General features: G+C 39.5%; 1 protein-coding gene across 5 annotated transcripts in view; it reads right to left on the bottom strand.

The window, feature by feature from the left end:
• rnpc3 (RNA-binding region (RNP1, RRM) containing 3) overlaps positions 1-21,117 on the bottom strand; it is a 28,693-nt gene extending 7,576 nt beyond the window's left edge. Inside the window, exons 1-13 of one of the 5 annotated variants that reach the window (XM_088072164.1) lie at positions 21,054-21,117; positions 17,964-18,046; positions 17,671-17,849; positions 10,438-10,594; positions 10,306-10,353; positions 10,064-10,173; positions 9,576-9,665; positions 6,423-6,534; positions 5,674-5,742; positions 4,015-4,157; positions 3,652-3,777; positions 3,134-3,276; positions 59-244 (exon numbers count right to left, since the gene is read on the bottom strand). In XM_088072164.1, coding sequence (XP_087928290.1) covers positions 59-244; positions 3,134-3,276; positions 3,652-3,777; positions 4,015-4,157; positions 5,674-5,742; positions 6,423-6,534; positions 9,576-9,665; positions 10,064-10,173; positions 10,306-10,353; positions 10,438-10,590 — 1,180 coding nt within the window. In that variant the 5' untranslated portion in view covers positions 10,591-10,594; positions 17,671-17,849; positions 17,964-18,046; positions 21,054-21,117. Of the gene's footprint in view, positions 1-58; positions 245-3,133; positions 3,277-3,651; positions 3,778-4,014; positions 4,158-5,673; positions 5,743-6,422; positions 6,535-9,575; positions 9,666-10,063; positions 10,174-10,305; positions 10,354-10,437; positions 10,595-10,691; positions 10,940-11,202; positions 11,448-17,670; positions 17,850-17,963; positions 18,047-21,053 lie in introns of those variants that run through there. The other 4 variants (XM_088072165.1, XM_088072163.1, XM_088072161.1 and 1 more) reach the window with 4 other exon arrangements.
• Between the last annotated feature and the right edge of the window lie 256 nt (positions 21,118-21,373).

Below are 21,373 nucleotides of genomic sequence, written 5' to 3'. Positions count from 1 at the left end.
TGTAAGGGGACAGTGCTGACGACTGAGCCACAGTGCTGCTTAAAAAGATCACGTTTACCATCTCTTGACAGTCGTCCTTTCTCCAGCTCCTTTCTGGAGATGACATCTTTGGGTAGATCCTGCTCGTCGTCGCTGTGCTCCTCTTGCTGTTGGGACGCCTGGGCGCTGGGGTAAAGCTTCCCAAAACCCTCAGCCTCTGCCGCTTCCTGACTGCTGCTCGCGGCCAGCTCCCTCTCATCCACTTCTGAAGGGACAGAGGTTTTTAGGTAACTATACAAAGCACATTAAAAACCAACTTTTATACTGTTACAACATTAATGTTGGTAACAACATTGGCAGCAGCTAAACTGTATTCCATATTATGTGCTACTAAGTTGGATGCGCATAAGTTGCTGTAGTGCTTTATGATTTAAAAAAAACAAAACAGGGAGAGGACAGTCTCCCTCTAGCACAAATACAGATGGAAGTTTTCAAAGTGTCTAACAATAGCAGATGGTGAAGTAATCACTTCCACACTGTTTATCCTCTTCAGTAAACCAAACAAGCTCAGGATGGGAGAGTGGAAGCAAATCCTCTTGGTCACAATTAGTTTAACACGTTGATGTTTAAAAATTTTTAACCGTGGTGTCATTATAAACTAATTGAGTTGAAAATAATTTCTGCGTCAGGGTTTAATACGATAAATGCTGTCCTTTGGCAGAAACGTTTGAGGGAAATTGGTTGCGCTGATAATTGAAAGAAGATGGTCTCAAGAGTGAGGCATAAGCACATTCAGTCTATGTCAAATAAAGAACTGTAATCAAATCAAAATCCATTCCTGTTTTGCAAACATGAGTTTGAAAGGCAGTGGGAAGGATAACTCTGACAGACTTCTGCAAAGCATGCATGCGCACACACACGCTGTAGATGGAATTACTAAGAGCAGTGAGCCCGTACAAATCCGAGGTGGGGGAGAAAAAAAAAAAAAAAAAAGAAAGCTTGTCATCCACGTAAGGTGTATGTGTGTGTGCACTGGAGCAAGAAGTGCTAGGGAGCTTTTCTGATACACTCTCGGCAGAGAACTAGATCACTGCTTTCAAAATTATCCTCCTCCTTATCTGTCCCCCACCTCCCCTTTCCATTTAAATAGCTTGTTTATCGGATCACACACACACACACACACACACACATACACACACCCCTTCCCCAAAACAAGACTAATCCAAAAAGCCACCTGTCATAGTTTATCTTTCCCCTGCCTTTAGGAAATCTTTTGTGTTTGACTTTGAGATCTATTTTACTTCTCAGGGGCTTGCCAGGGAGTGAAGTTGTAGCTAGAGAGAAGGGAGATAAGGCAAACGGGGAACTGCACAGCTGACAAGTAACACAGACTGTGCCCCCAATGACATTTTCCTCATACAGATAATGGTGAAACCTTTTTGGTGCAAGTTTCTGCTGTGATATACTGCTGTGTAACACTTGGCACTGACTTCACCCATGGTAAGGGCTTTAACTTATGTCAATAGGAGTATCAAACCACCCCTTCCTTCAATGTGATAATAAACATGATGTATAGTAATGATCAAATCCTTACAGTACCTTTGCTGATAAAAAGAGAGAATACAGCGCACTTTTTACACAGATCCTCCCCAATATATGTGCAGACTATAGTATTGGTCTGATTTATTTTTACTAGCCAATTGCAAAAGAAGCCTTTTTTGTGTTACTTTATGTAATTTGCTGTAACTTAATCCACATTGACACTGAGTTCCCTCCCAAGAAGCAAGTCATCATTGACAGGTAAGTGATGGGAAACAGTGGATGTTTACTGAAGTTAAAGCTGAAATGATTACTGGATGCACTGCATTAAGTCAGTTGACAGAAAAATTAATCGACATCAATTTCGAAAATTGAACAAATATTTAAGTCATTTTTCAAGCAGAAACTCAAAATATTTGCTGATTTTCTTTCATTTGCAATATAGGCTTTCACTTTTTACCATATCTAAATTGACCAAGCCATTAATGGATTCAGTCAGAAAATAAGTCAGGAGATTGAAAATAACGGTTACTTTAAAGCCTAGTTTCAATAGACCGCTATCTTATGAACTCACTACAAATTCTACAGAGATCACAGATTTCATTGATGAGGCAAGTGCAGATCTGATTTGACATTACCTATGGTTTACCTCTAGTAAAGTGATATCAGATTGATCACTTTTCTAAGCACAAATTCTAAATATTTACTAATTCACAGAACTTAAAGCTACAGTAGGTAACTTTTTTTTAGCAAATCTGAAGTTATTTTTTATAACTGTCACTACATTCTGACAGCAGTTTGAGGCACAAAATCTGTGGAAAAAAAATGTACTCCTAATGGCATTTGCAAGAATCACAAAAACAAGGAACAACCAAGGAATCTCTAACACAGCTCTCAAACATGCCGATCACTGTTTTGAAATACGTTCAAAATGCCAAACTAGGCAGAAATGAATCAACATTGTTTGGCAGCATTGCCTATTTCTCACCTCAAATGTTTTTAGAATCATATTTTAGTGTACTGTTTAGCTGTAAAATGTGAATGTTTGTTCCAGCTGGTGGGCAGAGCTTCACTTTTGGCTTAACTGTTTTCAAGGTGGTCAGATAGCAAACTCTAATTTTACAGCTCATTTAAACAGTAAACTTAAATATGTGTCTGAAAACATTTGCAGCGAGAAACAGGCAGTGCGGTAACAGACACTTGATTCATATTTGATTGGCGCTGCCTAGTTTGGCAGTTTGACCGCAGTTTTTGGGTAGTGACTGACATGATTGAACTGCTCTCTCTGAAAACGGCCAGAGTTTCCTGTCACAAGGTAGATTTTTTTAAAGCCTGAAAACAGAGCCAAGCGGACATGCAGAACGTACAATATGCTTAAAGTTTATAATGGGACTTCTGGGAGTTGCTGTCTGTTTCATATTACTGTTTGGAACTACTGGTCAGACAAAGCGAGAACTTCAAAGACACCACCTTGTGCTCTGGGAAACTGTGATGGACTTTTTTCTCTGTCAACAAAATGAATCAATATAAAATAAAGACCAACAGACTATGTATTTATGGAGGAAAAAAAACACAAGTTGCAAGAAAGGTCAAAACAGGGAAGCACAGCCCTTACCTCTGTCTTCATCATCAGGCTGACCCGGTCCACTTCCTTCCACTATGGCTGCCACCTCTGGAACCGAAATGTGGAATTCAATTTTCCTGTGGCCGGCGGGGTGGGGCTGCTCAAACACATCGGAGGGCTGCAGCACCGGAGCACTGAGGACAGCAGAGACAATCACAACTCCCCCTCAACAACAGCCTCTAAAAAGTACCCACAATAAACCTGGCTCCTGAGCGGCTTAAGGGCTGGGATATTTTGTTCTGGTCAACCACAGATATTTCCCAGTCCACAAACATGCAGCCTGGAGACACTGAGGGGTGTGTGTATTTATAGTTTAGAAACAGAGTTTGTGGTCTGTCATTAAGGGAGTGCGTGCATGTGTGGTGCTGAAACAATAAGTCTCTGAGCCACAAAAGGCTGTCTTTATGAGGAAAACTTATTGTCTGGAGCTTTTTGTCCTCCTTTTTTAGTTGCCTGTGAATACTGTCTATGCTTGAGGACTGTGACATGCATGAGTGCCTTTGGTGTACCTCTGAGAGTCCGGTTTGGGAGCATAGAGTAGATCCTTGATCTTGGGCTTCTTTCTCTTTGAAGCTGTTTTCAGTCTCAAGGGTCTCTTGCATGCTTGGTTGACCAGGCCCATCAGACGAACAATCCTGAAATAAAGCAAGCATAGGGAATAAGGGAAAAAATGTCTACCTTGGACAAAAAAAAATGCCAACCCATTGGAATTTTAAGACATTTCCCCTCAAGTCACTTGTGTTTCTCGAAAAATTATTACACCTGAATGACACATTAACACACTAGATCAATTGGCTGCAGTGATACAATGCAAAACACAATAAAAGTTAACTCCTTCGCCTCATGATAAGTCATCTCCAACTGCTCCTCACCTCTCCTTGTCTTCATCATCCCCACTCTCATACTCTGACTCTTCTCCACTGGACAGCTCCATTTCCTCCTGTGGTAAAGGTGGGTAGTCAGGAGGGAAAGGAGGAGGCATGGGGATGGGTGGCACGGGAGGCAGTAGCTCAAACTGCGGGAGACAAAACAACATAGCTTAGTTTACAACTGCCTCTGGATTCAACTGATAGACTTCACAAGCACAGAGTGCAGAGTTACCAGGTAGATATTAGTCAAAACTGACACTCTGGTTTGGAGACAGTTTAAGTAATAAAAGTATTAAGGTAAGGCTGGGCATATGGTTATTATCACAGCATGGGGGATTGATATGAGCTTTCAGTTAAATCATGATATTTTGAGACTTATGCAACGTTTTCATATGTCACCCACACCAATAATAAAGATGACTGTGATAAGTGGTGTAGTTTACAAGGCTGTAACTGGTGACAATTTATCCATTAATGTGATGACTATTTCCTTAAGGAAATAAACTGCTTTAAAATTAAAGAAATTCCAAGAGCCTAAGGTGGTCTTCAAATTGTTTGTGTCAGAAAAGCAGTGGAAAAAACTAGAGACAAGTCATTTTACTCTCACGCAAAAAAGACCACTCAAAACATCTTCACCTTTAAACAAGCTGGACCAAGCTAATTTGTACTGTTGAGAAGGGATTTTTAATTTAATAAATTAACTTATCAACTTTACTTGTATAGCTTTAACCGTGTGAGACCTGCAGGATCCAGGCCATTTTTTAAAACATGCCCTCACAGTATAAAATGACCTAGTGTAATTTCTAGGATAACCACAGACCTCATTAAACTTTACAACCACAAACTAGAGACCTTGAGCCTTTAGAAGATGTATCGCCATTCACTCATCAAAAAACACATTTCTTACTGATATCTAGAAATGTCAAAAGTTTTTGTTACCAACTAATGTCACATATTTTTCTATGGTGTTCCTCAATGTCTTTGCGTCTTTATGTGGTATTTTTTATTAATTCTCAAGTGTTCAAATGTGTTTGACAATGTGAAACAAATGCAATCAACTCAAATGATATATACCACTTCTATGTGGTTTATACTGTTAACCTCCCCCTAAAGATCCCCTGCTACCCTAAAAAGACAGATAAAAATGAATCTATATTGAGTCTCCAAGGGTTGAATGGCATTTTCAACCTCCCTTCAAGCAGAGCAATAACAGAGCTTTAATGCAACATGACTTCAGATATACAAATGCTGGAAAAAAAAGCTTGTCTGTTGTCTGCCTTCAGTACTCAAGGCTTTCCATGTTCTTTCACATATTTCAAATGCTCACATACAAAATGAAATCACTATTTTTACATTTCATTTTTAACAAAACGTGCACTGATTTCAGTAAAGGAGATGTTTAATGGGTTGAAGTGGAGTCACCAAAACCCCAGAGTGTTGATTAATCAATACGCCACTGATTGTTGAGAGTCTTCTGAAGCTGCGAGCTGGTTAACCTCAATAGTTGAGTTTCTTTCTTGCACACATCTTCTCTGAAACACATACTGACCTCTTTAAACACTATTTTTCTTGTTTAACATCACATTCATTGTATCCAAGCCACCAAACACTAACCGCATTAGCCTGTTTTTCTTTTTCTAAAAATAATGTATATAAGCTTACCATTGGGGGTCTGGCAGTGACCGGGCCAAACGGACATGGTAAATTCATCTTATTCATCAGATGAAGTACCTGTATAATTGAAGATATGTGAATAAAACAGTGATGGTTGTATCTGAAGATTTACACCAAAAGCTGGGTGGGAGCTGGTAATATAAATATACTGCTTCACTCAAACCGGCAGCCTGTAACTCAGGCTCCATATGTAAAACAGATTGCAAGGCTTTTGCATTTTCATTTAAAATACAAGGATCAAGGTGAGATTGAGGCTGAAGTGAGATACCAGCCGTGAGGCTGAGCACGAAGGCGGCTTCTCTGCGACACACTAGCACCACCAAGATTCCAATGCTAGAAATAGCAGCAAGGAAAATCCAAGCAGCACGGCTCCCAGGGAAATGTTAAACCCATAACTCATGCCTCCCACTTATGGTTTATTATTAATACTTGCTCCCCAAATTGAAATTTAAAAGGCAAATGTTTGCTGTTTGATCTTTAAGAGGTTGGATGCAGTTCAAAAACCTCTGGGATATTCATATTTCCATTTTACAATATGAATCTGAAGGCTAGAAATGCTGTCACATTTGCATTTTTTGTACAAAGTCGCACCTTGCATAAAAAGAAAATACAGGGACAGTATGAAATGGTCCAAAAATACAAATACAATACACACAGATGACCTACATATGCATATCAAAGGCATGCAGGTATTGGACAAGGAATAAAATGATGTAAAAGAAGCAGTATTTACTCACTTGAACATAAAACTTTGGCACACTCATGAGGGCATGTGTTATATTTGTCAGAATGCCATTTGAGGGTGGTGGGTATAAATATTTCAAAGAAGGATTCAATTGAAATTTCAACCTGTAGGAGAAAGAGTGAGAGAAAAAAAGCAAAATTACTTAAAAAGAAGCTGTGTAGCTGCGACACGCTCCCTTAAACACAATATCCCCTTCACTTAACAACTCACAAAATATGTCAAAATAATGGAGACACATGAATATGTGGTCCAGCCAGGGAGCTTTAGCTAGGCAGCTTATTCTTTAGATGACAAGCACTCAGCCAATAAAATGTGAAACCCAGCCATTAAGGGACGTTGAGACCAGCAAGCCATGTCAGCACCAAAGCTTGTCCTCGTGTAATAATAACTTTTATAAGCCAAGACTCGGCATGGCACAAGAGAACAAATCTAAATCTACTGAGGCCTAATAAACAAAGACTTAAGGTGGGGTACGGTGCATGTTGTTTAATCTGCTGCTTGGCATGATGTCAAAGAAATCTGTTAGCAGTTCTGATGGGACTGAGAAGAAGGAACTGACGAATATATATAGTTTGGTTTTGGAATTAGAGTGTTACTCAGTAACTGGCAGATAAATAATACAAATTTGGAATCAGCTTGTATTCAGGACCCGTGGTAGAGGTTAAGGCTATTATAGGCAATGTCATAAATCAATAACAAGGTCTCATTCAAAAACTTATGGGATTTCTGCATTAACTTGAGGATGTACCCTGATTTATCACATATTTTTACATCAAAAGATTACATGACAATGGACAATGATATTAATCTATGTTTATCTATGGAGGGGGGCGATCCATGATGAGAGCCAATCCGCACCACCTAACCCACACAAAAGTGCATTTATCAAATACCCAAACCTGAACTGACCTACAAACTGCCAACTTTATGCATTACAGTAGCACAGTTATCAGGGCTGAAGACTGACACAAGGACAAAGTGCTACAGGGTGTGTGTTGTGTGTGTTTAACTGAGAGAGAGAGAATGACAGAGAGTGGGGAAGAGAAAGTGGAAGGTGGACTACTGCATGCAATGTTGCTCTACATTATTGGCAACTCATCAGAACACCGCTTTGTCACTTTTTGACCTGCCTGACCAAACCCTCAGTATTATAGAAAATGAATTTACAAAAAAAAAAAGACAGTCAGTCGAGCAAATATAGAGGATAATGATCGGTGGCAAATCTTAATGATGGCAGTGACAAACTTGGTCACTATAAACACTACCGCCTTGCCCACCTGGCAGCCTACACTTCATCTGGTTGATAAATCAGAATAGTTTTTAAGCATGCAATGAATGCAGTTAGCATTGTCTTTGCCTATTATATCTTTATAAAACACCTGCAAATGTCAGTCGACGGCACTATGGCATGGAGGCAACCTCACCCTGAAAATATTACGTTGCACTAACAATCACTATGTGTTGGATTCAAAGCATTTCAAAAAATGATTTAATTCCTTTGAGCAGATTAATGGAGCAAAGTCTGCATAATTTAAAACTTATGCAAGGAAGGAATCACTTCATCCACATAAAAAAAACATTTAAAAACAAACATTTTCAATTAAGAACAAAGTTGCTTTTGGACATCAAACTTGCTTCTTTGTTTTATCCCAGCACATATTCTTGTCAGAATTAGCAGTATTTCCACTGCAGTACACCAGAATTATCTACTGTCATACGTAATAAGAAGAAAATAAAAATATTTGCTTGGACTTAAAAGGAACCCAAATCAGGATATTCTCATGAGATATAATTCAAGTTATGGGCTTCCAAAACAACACTGATAAACAATCAGTGTAGTATTGATCCGTGGTACAAATGCATAATCAAGCAAGCAAACTGCCTCATATCAGGAGGTGGTGAACACTACTGGCTGTTCCAGATTTTATTTTAGCACAAGGCAGGATAGACTGTCAGTTCTGGAGCGAGAGGTATCAAAGACCACCTGGTCCCACCAACTGGCAGGACAGACGGCTTGTCAGGCACTCAATGGCGGCCTGACCATCTAATTGGACACAAGGCCGCTGACAGCTCCTGACTATTGGTCTCAGATTCTCATCCAGGTTTATTGTCAGCTAGCCTCCAGGCTGCCTCCTCCACACACATAAACTGACAACATCACATTTGGACAGCATGTATCATTCATGCATATGTAATTGAATGTAGTATAATTTGGGGGGTAATGGCGCCGTAGGGGGAGATAGAAGCTGTTACCAAATTGCAAAATGTAACAATATTGTTTTGTTTTAACCTCACAAGACAGTGTGAGAACCAATACGAGAATCCAACATGATGTCTTTAAAGAAATACTTTACCCCCGAAATTATCCTTTGTATAGAAAAAGGTACCCCATGTTATCTTGAATTCAGAAGCCTCCATTGAAAGAATGGTCCAAAAATGGGTAAAATTCTCGATGACTTAAAGACATGGGGGTCCATGTATAACAACAGCAAAACTACATCACAAAATCTGTGTGCAAACTCTCAAACAATGCATGCAGAATAATCCAAGTCTCATTTATCTAGTCATATGCTCAGTGCTTCCCAAACAGCCCTTTTTCGATGGGGAACTTAACAAAAAGTGAAATATATCCATGGCCTCTTGCTGAATCCACACTAATCACTTAAAACACCAACATCACACAATAACACAAACAAACTAACTGATCGAGGCAGCTGTAGAGCAGTGGCTCCGGTGTTCAGTGAGGTAAAATTACTGTTTTTGTCAACGGACTCTGGCTTTGAAGGGAGCAGTCTCTCAATGGGGCTGTCTGTTTTGGACTTATTAAGCCTTAAACTGTATACATGAGACCTGGATTATACTGCCCAAGTGGTGTGAGAGATTGTTTTGATAAAGTCTTGCTACTGTTAAATATGGACTCCTATCACCTCAATTCATCTACAACTTCTTAACTGGTTTGAGTCTTTACCTGTACTCTTACTTCTTCACTAATCCAACTTTACATCAGTTGAGAGGTTAAATATTCCTTCAAGTGTAATGCACTAGAGAATAACACAAACCCACCTGCTGTGTTTAAGTGGGAATTCAGAAATCAGCACAAAATTTACTCATATCACACCAGCACTATCATAAGTTCAACACTCACCCAAGGCTAGGTGCAATGCCCGTCTCTATGAGAGGAATATTTGGCTGCTTGGTCTCTTGTTTCTTCTGCTCTTTCTTTTCATGTTTACCACTGTGGAAAAAAGTAAAAAGGGATTCAACAGCTTTCACCCTTGATTGTATACTGAAGAAGTGTTTTAACGCTCACACTGAAACAAAATAAGTTTCACTTTTATTGCTATAGATTTTCACTTCTGAGTATATTGGAATTTTACTCTTTCTCCAGTTTGAGTCAGGTCAATATGAGTTTTGTTTATTCCCTAATAATTTATAAGTAAAATCGCTGTTTGGAAAATCTTTTCTTGTTAGTGGGGCTTACAACATGATCTTTAGACTGCACAACAGACACCAACCTCTGTCTCTGTCTCACAGGGAGGTTAAGAGCCCATACAGTAAGTGCAAAAGTTACTTTTCTGATACAGTTTAAGCAGATAACATTGTTTCTTAATTCACGTGATCACAGCAACTTACCTGTCTGACACTGGTGGGTCCTTTAATACGGTCAGGTTGTCTTGGCCTTTCGCAAACTCCACAACAAGAGTATGACCAAGAATCTCCAACTGATGGAGCCTGCTAAGTGCCTAAAATAGATATAATACAGATTAAAAGCCTTACAGGACAGATTTCGATAAAATTTGATTAAGTCTACACATACATAAAACAAGGCATTCGAAAAATGTCATGTAGCTAAAAACACTGTATAAATAACTTACTTTTGCTGCTGACTTCTCACTTTTAAAGGCTGCAAAAGCTGCATGTTTCTGTGCAGACGGAAAAAACTTCAGAATGGAGAGCAACTTCAATGAATTTCAAGAGGTAAAGGCTCACAGTGAGGGACAACCTACCAAACGACCCGTGTTTGAGAAGACCCTGACTGACTCAGCTCCGAAATACTTCAAAAGGTCCTCTTTCTCATCCTGGCTGAATTCAGCTGGTAAGTGGCGGATTAGCAGTGTTTTACCGCCATTGGCTTGGACCAGGTCCTCATTCTTGTCCATTTCCCTGTAGGACAGCATGCAGAAAAATCTTACAATTATACACCACAAAAACTTAGATTACACTGCAGACTACCCAAAACCAGTCAGTAACATGCACTTACTTCTTTCTCACCAGTTTATTGACTGCTGGCATGATATCAAATGGAGTTACCAGAAACATCAAAAACTCTTTCAATGTTTTAGGATCAAATATTGCAATTCTACTATAACTAATGCCCTTAACCTAGATTTTATCTGTTGGCGACATTGTCGCGTTTGATACCTCATGCAAATGAGGTCGGCAGGGTGTAAAAAAACACTGTTTATCACGAGTGTAATATACGGTCTGTAGTCATTCTTAGTTCAAAGTTATTAAGGTTGATTTTTTTTCTGTAAAACCTGTCAATTTTAAAACGAGTGTTGCCGAATTGAAGAACCACTCCTAAAGACGTCTTTAGTGTCGAGAGTCATACTCTATCATATGTGTACGTCTTTCGATAGTCAAGGCAAAGTTAAAATGCCGTTTCTTTGAATGAAGAACTGCACTACAACTACGCTGGGCTAACGTTAGCGCTTAAAAAGGTTAGCTGCTGAACGAAGCTAATGTGCGGCAAAGTCCCAAGTTGTCTTTACCTTTTTTTACTTTGCTGTTTCCAGTCACATTATCCTCTGACTCCGAAACATTTAATGCATCCACTAGTATAAATAAGTGTTTTTTTAAAGCTAACAATTCAAAGCTCGAGTGTTATCTTTGATAGCATACGTGCCTGCCAGCAGTAGTAAACACATCCACTTCCGCCCGCCCCTAGTTGTTCTAAGAGGATTAATGATGCGCATTACTGCCACCTTCTGGACTGGAGTATAGCCGTCTGCAACTACTGATGGGGGAAACTAATGAAGTTTGTGAAGTACGAACACATTAAAGCATTGTATTCGTACCGAAAATTTAAATAACGTTATTGAGTTAAAATATTTGAAACCGCTGCAGGGTTTTACATACATAGAAACACTGATGGCATTTGGATGCGCCACAGTTCAAGATGAACAGGTGTAAACAATTAAACTAATTACAGCTGAATTCCATTGACCTGCTTTGATTTGGGGGTCTTGTTATCATCAGTGCTGACTGTCAGGCTGACTTGGGCACTTGAAGAGTATGGAGCTGTTGTTAAAGGTATGCTGAATTTTTCTAAAACAAACAAAGAACAATGAAAAAACAACGTATGGGCTTATGCAAAAGTAATCCTTCACAATCATCAAACAACAAGTCTGTGCCGTTGTACTTATCTTCAGAGTAATGGATCCTTATCATGGAGTGTATAAAATATATATATAATATCACCCACTGGTTTTTGAACTCATTTTTAAGTTTAAACTGCCATCTTGCTGTTTTTTGGAGCCACATTTGGAGGAGAGGGTGGAGCTCGCGGAGAACCGTCACTTAATCAGCCCTGTTACAACAGAGCTTATTTTCTGCTGTGATCGAAAATCCAATGGAAAAATCCCATAGGCTTTTTGAGAAGGGTTAACGGGTTGGCCTACAGAAAAACATCATCCTAAGGGGGCACTGAGCTGAGTATACTTAATATCGTGTTTTTTTCCCACTGTCCTCTGGTGGCCACACGGAGGAACAGCAACATGTAAAATTCATCAAGTTACATCAACAGCGAGAGGCCATTTTAAGAACACTTCCCGTTAGTACTTATACTGTATATATAGATACAGTTATCTAACTGAGGCAATCACATAGAAACTGAAATTACCATTGGATAACTATATTCATTATTCTCTAGTGGTCACAGAGTACAAATCAATTCTACATATATTTTTTAACCCTTATTGTTAATGTTTTAGATGTGTCAGTAAAGGTATTATTGGTTGAATGAAGAAATATATGGCCCTGCTGCTCCAGGTCATGTATTTCAATAAACATCCCAACACATGAGACAGTTAGTTGTTGTTTTTCACCAGCAGGTGTCAGCCTCACCATATGAAATAACTGCTGCTACAGTAATAATGAATCTGACATTTCTAACTTCTGTATATAGGTTTCCCTCTTCAACCACATTTTTATTCATGTGTATAATGTATTAATTTTCAAAGCTTATGAGAAGTCCCATTTAATTGACCTTCCTTAGATATGAAAGTGGTCAGATTGTTCAGTAATCATAGATAGATATTTAAAAGGATCACAAAGTGAAAAACCCCCAAGCCCTGTGGTTTCTGTAACCTGTGAGTATCAGAGAATTTGAGCACCAGTTCGGGAAGGCCTGTCCAGGCTTATGAAGGCCTTCAGCTTCCCATCCCCACCCCCGAGAAAATCTCCCCAACACTTCTCGAGATGCCTCCAAATTCCTGGCCAAATGAGGCCTTTTCTTTGAGGAGCGACGCAAGGGCATTCCTCATCAGGGGGACACAATGCCCCCTTTCACCATGGCCTGGCTCTGAAATTTCACAGGTGATGGGAGGAACGGTAGACACTCGATCCTCCTTCCTCCCTCCGACGTAACGCATCAGACTCAGGGAGAGGAAAAGAGAGAGATGCTGTTTGGGAATGTAGTAGCTGGGAAAGTGAGGGAAAAATAAGCAGAGTCTGACTCAGTTTCTAGCGGTCTAGCTTTCGTTTAGTATTTGGGAGGATAAAGCTGTGGATAACTGACATTTTGTACGATAAATCTTAAAATTTGAACACTTTCATGATAAACATGATGCCTGCCATATCAGAGGAGGTTGACTCTGTAGGCAAGCTGAGGTAATGACTCTGTCAGTAAGACATTATTTTCTTTTTCTTACTTCAGTCATTTAGCTTTAATTCAAGCTCAGCCGCTTCTTGATATTATCAGGGGAAGAAACTGACTCAAGTTTATTGGAAAATTTTAACAAACAATGTAAAAAAAAACATGCTTGTCATCCATTACTTTAAGCTACTTCTTTTTTGAAGCCTCGAGACTAGCGTTTTGCCCATCACCATCTTGGTTTTTTGGAGCCAGGAATGACCATATTTTGATAAGAGGCTGATGCTGTGCAGGAGCAAGGGGTGGATCTGACTGGAGGCCATGTTTTAAAGTTATTAAAAAGTTATTAAAAAATTCACCCTCGCTGCAACTGACAAGAATGTTGAAATTACAAGAGACCAAAAGCCGTTTTTTGTACCAGGCGGTAAACATGTTATATTTCTGCTTTAAGTTGGACATAACATAATGGTCTATGGGGACTGACTCTATTTTGGAGTCAGCCTCATATGGTCATTCAATGAACTGCAGTTTTTAACACATTGGCCTAACCTCGGAGGTTGCCACTCAGTTCTCTGTGGGTCATCCCTTTGTCTTACACTACTCTCATTACACATAGTCTTTATTCTAATGTTATTAATAAATATTGAGTATCATTTTTAAGAGCTACTTATTGTGTGAAAAACGTATGCTCATTGAAAAAAAGAAGCCACTATGTAAAGCAAAGTTAAGTGAGTGATCTTGAGTTTCAAAAAAGTTTTACTTTTAGGTAAGGATCATCACATGTCTTTGCACTACTGTCTCATACTGGTTGGTTGAGAAACCTGGTCAGGAGGTGGGATCTGGGAGAGATTATATGAGACCTGCTTGTGTTACACCTTCCAGGTGAAAGAACTTCTTCACACCACTATTTCACTTCTCGGGCCAACAGAGGGAGTAAGGCTAATATAATGTGGAATAAATAGGAGGCAAAACAAAAAAATGCAACCAATTCAAGTTTTTGTTCTAAATCTATCTTGTTTATATGGTCATTGAACTAACACTTCTTTTATATTGATGGTAAGCTTCCAGACACAGTTTACAACCTGGTTGTCCAAATTTCCGTCTTAAAAATAACATTTTTTTTACTCACATCTGTCCAGTATGTCATCTCCTCTCTAAGGGTGTCCACAGACATATTTTCCAGTTAGTTTCTGGCCCTAGATAAAAAAAAATGGCAGCTACACACATCCAATTCTGATTGTGAGTTATTTACTAATAAATAACTGCCAAAAAGCCTTAAGTTTGCAGCATTTGATCTATCATGACATAAAATCCAATCTACTTTTAATTTAAAAAGAACTCTTCATGAAGATCAGAATTGTCCTGAGCCTTAATTTGACACTAAATAAGGGTCCTACAGTCCTCATCGAGTCCATATGGCCTGTGTATTCCCTGACTGGGCACAGAGGGAAGGCGAATACACCCTAGACAGTAAACTCAGGTCATGTCCAGCCTCTGAGACTTTAAATGGACTCTTTCATGGTTGGGGCAATGAATGGGGCAGCAGGGGCCTCTGTGGTGGGATAGTGTGTATTTCCAGCAGCCTGCGTGGAAACTGCATTGAAAACTTAGATCCTGAGCATATCATGCCTCCATTGTGCCTCTACAAACATGTCACACACAAGACTTGGTTTATTTTACAGGAAAAGGGTTCAGGCTTACTGGGATCTTTTATTTTTTGCATCTGAAGTGTTCCGTATTTCATTAACTGCCCCTGAAACCGGGCCAAGAAAAAGCCCCTCACACAACCTTTATGAAAAATAGTTGTTTTTACTCCTTGATTATTGTACTATTTAACAGACAAGATATAACATGTTTGTTGGTAGGAGGATTTTGTTACATTTGGACTGAACAGCACTTGTGTTACCTGTTTGGATGTTAAGCTAAGGTGAGCAGCTGCTGGCTCTAGCTTCACATTAAACAGAAAGATGGGGTATCAATCCTTTCATCTAATGCAAGGAAAGAATAGAAATTAGTGCATTTCCCCAAATGCCCCAAATTCCTTTCTGTGTCAGTCTGTTTCACACTGCGCATGTGTGTGTGTTTGGCAAAGCTCATTTCTCAGATTGGTGTGGAATGCCAGAACGCACTGACTGGTTTCCAATCTGCACTTCCCTCCGTTTAGAGCCAGTCGTCCTTCAGTCCAGACGTTCATGATTACAGAAGCTAGAATACGAGCCAAGCTAATTGTTTGAATAAGCCATTTCAAAGTGTGCTCAGATTAAGCTGTTAGCAGAGTGATTTTCATTAGATACTTTACTTCTACTGCTACTTACTTCTATTACTTATATTATTGAGTTTAATGGCCACAATCTCTGATAACCTGTCAGTCTTTATAGACTAAAAAAAGCCACACTAACAGTTCACACCAACTTCATAATCGAATCACATGTCTTCCAGTAACCATCTCGTCTGGCACCAACATGAAGGTCCATTTGAGAATTGGCAGTATGGATGAACAAAAATCGACAGTAGCTCTGTGAGGCAGGCTTACTGAAGGCACAGTGGTGCTTTGAGCTAAATGCAAACACGCTCGCTGTGACAATCTCAGTATAATGTGTTAGGATGCTAACATTGCCAGTTAGCACTACACACAAAGTGAGGCTGATGGGAACGTCATTAGTTTTGCGGTTAGTTGGTCAAAAACTCTAAGTATTGGACAATGGAATTTTTCATGTAATGATGGCGCGAGTCATGGGATTGCATAAGTCATTAGATTTTATCTATCAGGTGCCAATATCTGCAGCAAATTTCACTGCAATCTGTCCCATAATTGTCTGGATATTTGAACTTGAACCAAAACTGTCAACCTAATGATGGGTTGAGAGGAAATTATGGGATCACAAAAGTTAACAAGATTAATAACGTGTCATGTCATCACAATCCATCCAATAGTTGTTGAGATATTTCACTCTTGAACAAAGTTGGCGGAATGATGGAATAACATCCCTAAAATGTCTATACCTTCTACTCCATGGAAACCATGATGTGTTTCCATATTCCCTGTATATTCTCAATATAATGTGTAAGCTGTCTTGTTTAATAGTATCATCCCCCTTTCCCACCCAACTCAGTTCATCCCAGTTAACTTGAACAAGCTATAGGGAAACCAATAAACAATACTATAACCAATGTTAATAATACTATAAAAAGCAACCAATATGTAACAATTAGCTGCTAATAGAACTAGCATCTGCTTCTACTAAAACAAAATGCTCATGTTTAACTGTAACAAGACGTTGTCCTCAAAATCAAAGTAAAAAAAAGTCACATATGCATACTGATTCACTACTGTCAATGTCCCAAGCTGACTGCATACGAGTTCAATTTCAAACAGACACAACATGTTGTTTACATAAGACGATTAAAGGCTTGCATAAATGTATTGTGTTCATGTCAGAATGGATGACAAGGCCATCCTGCTGACAGATGTAGGGTTTGAAGCCATCTGAGTATTGAAGACTCGTGTGGCCAACAGCTGTGCCATGTTAGCTGATAATTTCATTGTCGTTATAATTAATGCAATAGTTGTTATTGGCTGGTTCTGTTTCTGAGGAAAAGATAAGTTTGCTGCTCAAGTTTCACATTTCCTCTTTACATTTGTAAAGTCTTGCTTTGTGGAAATGAAAAAAACACCTTGGAAGAAATAAAAGATAATTCCTGTTTTGCCCTTAAACCTAAACAATGCTTAGAAAATGGAGGTGTGGTATAAAGCTGAATATTCTGGACAGCACAGAGGTTAATAATCATGGCACATAGTGGCTCTCAGTCTGAGTCCAGGCAAAGACAGAAATAACATGAATTTTGGGTAGTCTCTGTTTAATCAGCTCTTCTCAGCAAGCATTTGATGGATGGTGAAGAAGAGGAAATGGCCAAGTTCAGCCTGTTAAGGGTGAATGATATGTAGGTTCAGCATCAACCCAAACATGCACAAAATATACACAACAATCTAACGTAGTGGACATGTATTAAAAGTGCTTTTGGAATTATGTAGACCTGAAATCAGACATCCTAAAATGATTCATGCAGCAGCTACAGTCACAAGCTGGCACTGCCTCAACCTTCATTGGGTTGGCTGAACTGCAAAGTAAAGCCCCTGCAGTCAAATCTGTATTGTATCGTGTTTTAAATCACTGTCTGAAACTGTGTGAGAAAATTACAATCTTCTGTAATTCTACAGGCAACACCAAATTCCTCTATTTAAGGATTCATGTAAACAGACTTCCACCTGCAAAGATAATTTACATCTGTCCAGTGCAAACTTCTGCCCTTAACTCGTCTCTACGATTAATGGTGAAGGCCCTCTGTTAATGCAACTTGAACTCACGTGTTTGCTTATCTTCTCTCTTCCTGGCCATGTAGATGAAGGCTTGGAGAAAGGTAAGAAGTGTGCAGGGATCAAGCATGGTGTCACCCACTCTGAAAGGAGACTGCAGAGGGTGAAGGGAGGTCAGGAATCCAGGGTTAAGGCAGAATGCGAGGAATGTTGCCTGCAGACCCCAAACACTGAAAACCAGTGACCAGAGAGATACCATCTAAGGATTTGCAGAGTAATGGCTCAGGGTCAAAGTTACAGGATGAGTGATATTAGCGAGAGTCCTGGTCCAAAAGCAAACTCACACCAAATGCATGAAGTCGTTTGAAGGAGTGCCACTCAGAAATCTTTGGAGTGAAGAGGTCCTGCAGTTTATCCATTTGCAATCCTGCGAATGAAATAAAAACAAACTGTTGAAGAGAGAAGATTTTCATTATCAAAGACAACAAAAAATTATTATTCAACATTATGTATGTGCAGAGATAACTTGAATCACATGTGCCTTTAACGGCTTGCTTTGACACCATTAGGTTTCACATTCTTAGTCTATTCCGAGGTTTGAGGAGACCACATCTTCATTGTGATTTATTCCCTTGTAGTTTGGAAAATTACATAATCAAGTAAATGTGCAGAGAAATTGATCCAACACATATATTTACATCTGTTTCTGCTGCTTTGTGGGGCAGTACTGGTTTTTCTTAGCTAAATTCTAATGTCAACATGCTTACAGCGGTGATGTTTAGCCAGTATATACCATGTTCACCATCTAAGGATGACCTGTTAACATGCTGCTTACTGCAAAAGAATCTCTGAAAACCTACTGTACACTATCTGCTCAGCACCAAGCAGCAGATAGACACAATTAGCAACTAACTGGTGAACACAGTGAAGCTTTGAGTAGCTAAAGAGCCAGATATTCCATTCAAGTATTGGTAGAGACCAAAAACAGAGGTAAAAGAGAGTGAATTTTAGGCTTACTTTTGCCAGGTTGACATGAAACCAAATGAATGAAGTGTAAATATCCAGATCCCCTTTCCCACTTGACCCACAGATTTTACAGTTGCCTCTTGGGAAAAAAATGGAAGCAAGGCTGAGAGATAAAACCAAAATATCAATCTCAGGGTGGCGCAAAAGGAAAGTCAGGGGATCAAAGTCAATAGGAATCATCAACCGAAAACCATGAACGTCTGTTGCAAATTTTGTGCCAGTTCATCACATGTACTGTATGCTAAGATGTTTCACAGATTAAGAAAAGACTTTGACCCACAGATGGAGGTTGATAAAATGACAGAGGATTACCAAAGTCATAAGGATTTTGCACTGGAGACTATCAATGTCTGTACCAAATTTCATGGCTATCTATTCAGCAGTTGTTAAAATATTTCAGTCTTGATGAAAGTGGTGGACAGAGTGGCAGACAGATGTTGCCATCCAACATGCTGCTCGCATGGCTAAAAATGACATTTTATAACTATTCTCTGGAGAGCAGTACATACCCTATACAACACGATCGCATGCTTTGTCAATATACCATCAGCTTGTATCCAGAGCATTTTGGCCTGCATTTTGTCAGTGAAAATAGGAACCAAACATACCCATCCTTGAAACTTTAGCAAGTAAGAAGTCTACTTTCTTCACGGAAACCAAAATATATGTTGGGACACAGCTGTTCTATTTCAGCTCAAAGATCCCATAATCACAATTTGACTAAAGAGTCTCGTACCCTGTGTTCTACTTTGCCATCCTGTTTGATGTTTGGTCTCTCCACGTCACTCCAGTCCATCGGTTCAGCTAGACTGCCCTCTCCAAACAGTTAATTATCTCTCTAATGCACAGGCACGACCCTGAGCTCGACTGGGCCACATGGTGAGTGATTGGAGGCACACAGCTGGACTACAGCAGGAGTCTTCCACTATTTCTTGAGGAGAAATTATGTTTTTCTGGGGAACATGACAGGTCCTTTGAAGTTTGAAGCAGTCGCTGTATGCATGTAACAGTTTGGGTTATTGGTGGTGAAGCTGCAGCTGTTGGGCCCTGGGTGAGAATTTTCCATGTAAGACAACAATTAGGTTTAATCTAGTTTTAATCCCAATGCATTCTGACAAACCCACAAAAACACCTCCCCTAAACATGCTCAACACCTTAAAAAAGCCACAGTTAAAGTTTTTAATAGCAATTCCCATCCTTGTAAATTATTTCTCCAAATGGATTTCTTAGGGACACTGACTGCTTTCATGTTAGTGTTGTATCAAACAAAAAAGGTTTCTGTAATGAAATAAAGTTTTTGAAAAAAATCCACATTGTTCTGACATCATCTGAACAGACCACATAATATACCCGCTTAGAGTGCACTGGCATCTGTAACAAAAGACAGCACATATGGAGACCATTCACATCTGTAAGTGATTCCAGCCGTAGCAATGCACAAAACCGATGATAATATACATTGTGCATATATTTCGTTGTCAGTGGTTCTGGTTCTCCAGTGATCATCTCTTCTCTTAATATGACCATTTCTTGCTTTGTGGTTTTTAACCACATACTGTTAAGCCTCAAGTAGTCCCATACTTTAGTTCTTCTTTTCGTAGGCTTTTTTACTGCAGCCACCTGCAGCCTATAGTGACATCCGCAATCCACAAAGTGTTAAAGTAATATAGAGAGGTTTGCAGTGCACCGGGGTAAAAGTCAAAGGGCCATTTAAGCACAGTCCTATCATTTTAATGTGGGGAGGATCTAAGAATCTGACATTAAGATCCCCACCACTTGCCATGTCTCGACTGCTAGTCTCCACCACCTCTCATGGCTGGCCGCAATTCTTTAATTATAGAAGGCCTGTCTCCAAGGAGGGGCATGGTGTCTTCAAAGACAGTGGCGACGCCACTAAGCCACTAATATGTTCTATTAATTCAATAATATTTGCAAGCTTGTTAGTCATTGATGATGCTGTTAAGTGGCCAGCAGTGTAACTAAGTACATTTACTAGTTTATTGTACTTTACTTTAAAAAAGTGCAAAGTTCCCCACTAATTTCAGAGGCTATATAATCTTGTATTCATAAGTATAGTTAGTGTAGAGCTAAATGCACTTAACCTATTTGTTCCCCAGTTTTCCACAGTACTTTCTCATGCATATAATCATGTCACTTGAGTCACTTACAAACATATTTGACATTTATTTTCTCCATTTTGTTCTGAAAACAGCATTTGAATGAACGGCAACTAACGTTGCCAGTGGGCACATACCGTGTAACTACCTCTATAAAAGTGAAATGTGACTTAAAGTAGAAAAAAAATTACATGTAATTCAAAAACTTAACGTTAACTCCGACGAGTCATCGTGTAGTTTTATTTTCTAGCCATAGACTGTATGTAAAGATGGACGACACGCCCCACTTACCCGGCTACACTGAAGTGAGGTAAAAACATTGGGACTACGGCCGTTGCCATCTTGCCAGGGTGATGTAAATGAGCCCACATCTGCGCAGTAGCGACATCCGCGGTGGGCGTTCCCATCCAACCAATTGTGAGCAGCTCCATTGAATGTGAGCGCACGGATTGGCTGTCGGGGCTGTCAATCGTGGCGAAACAGCCCCTTTTGTATAATTTTTCAAGTCATTAAAACCGAACATATAAAAACAAACACTTGAACAAACATCAGGGTGATGAGAGCTACCTTCAGTGACAAGGTATGTAGGGTTGACTGACCATCATTCTGGT

Source organism: Plectropomus leopardus, chromosome 21 (assembly GCF_026936395.1).
Source record: "Plectropomus leopardus strain MGB_pleo_1.0 chromosome 21, ASM2693639v1, whole genome shotgun sequence".
NCBI classification, from domain to species: Eukaryota; Metazoa; Chordata; class Actinopteri; order Perciformes; family Serranidae; genus Plectropomus; species Plectropomus leopardus.
This window is presented reverse-complemented; position numbering and strand designations above follow the sequence as displayed.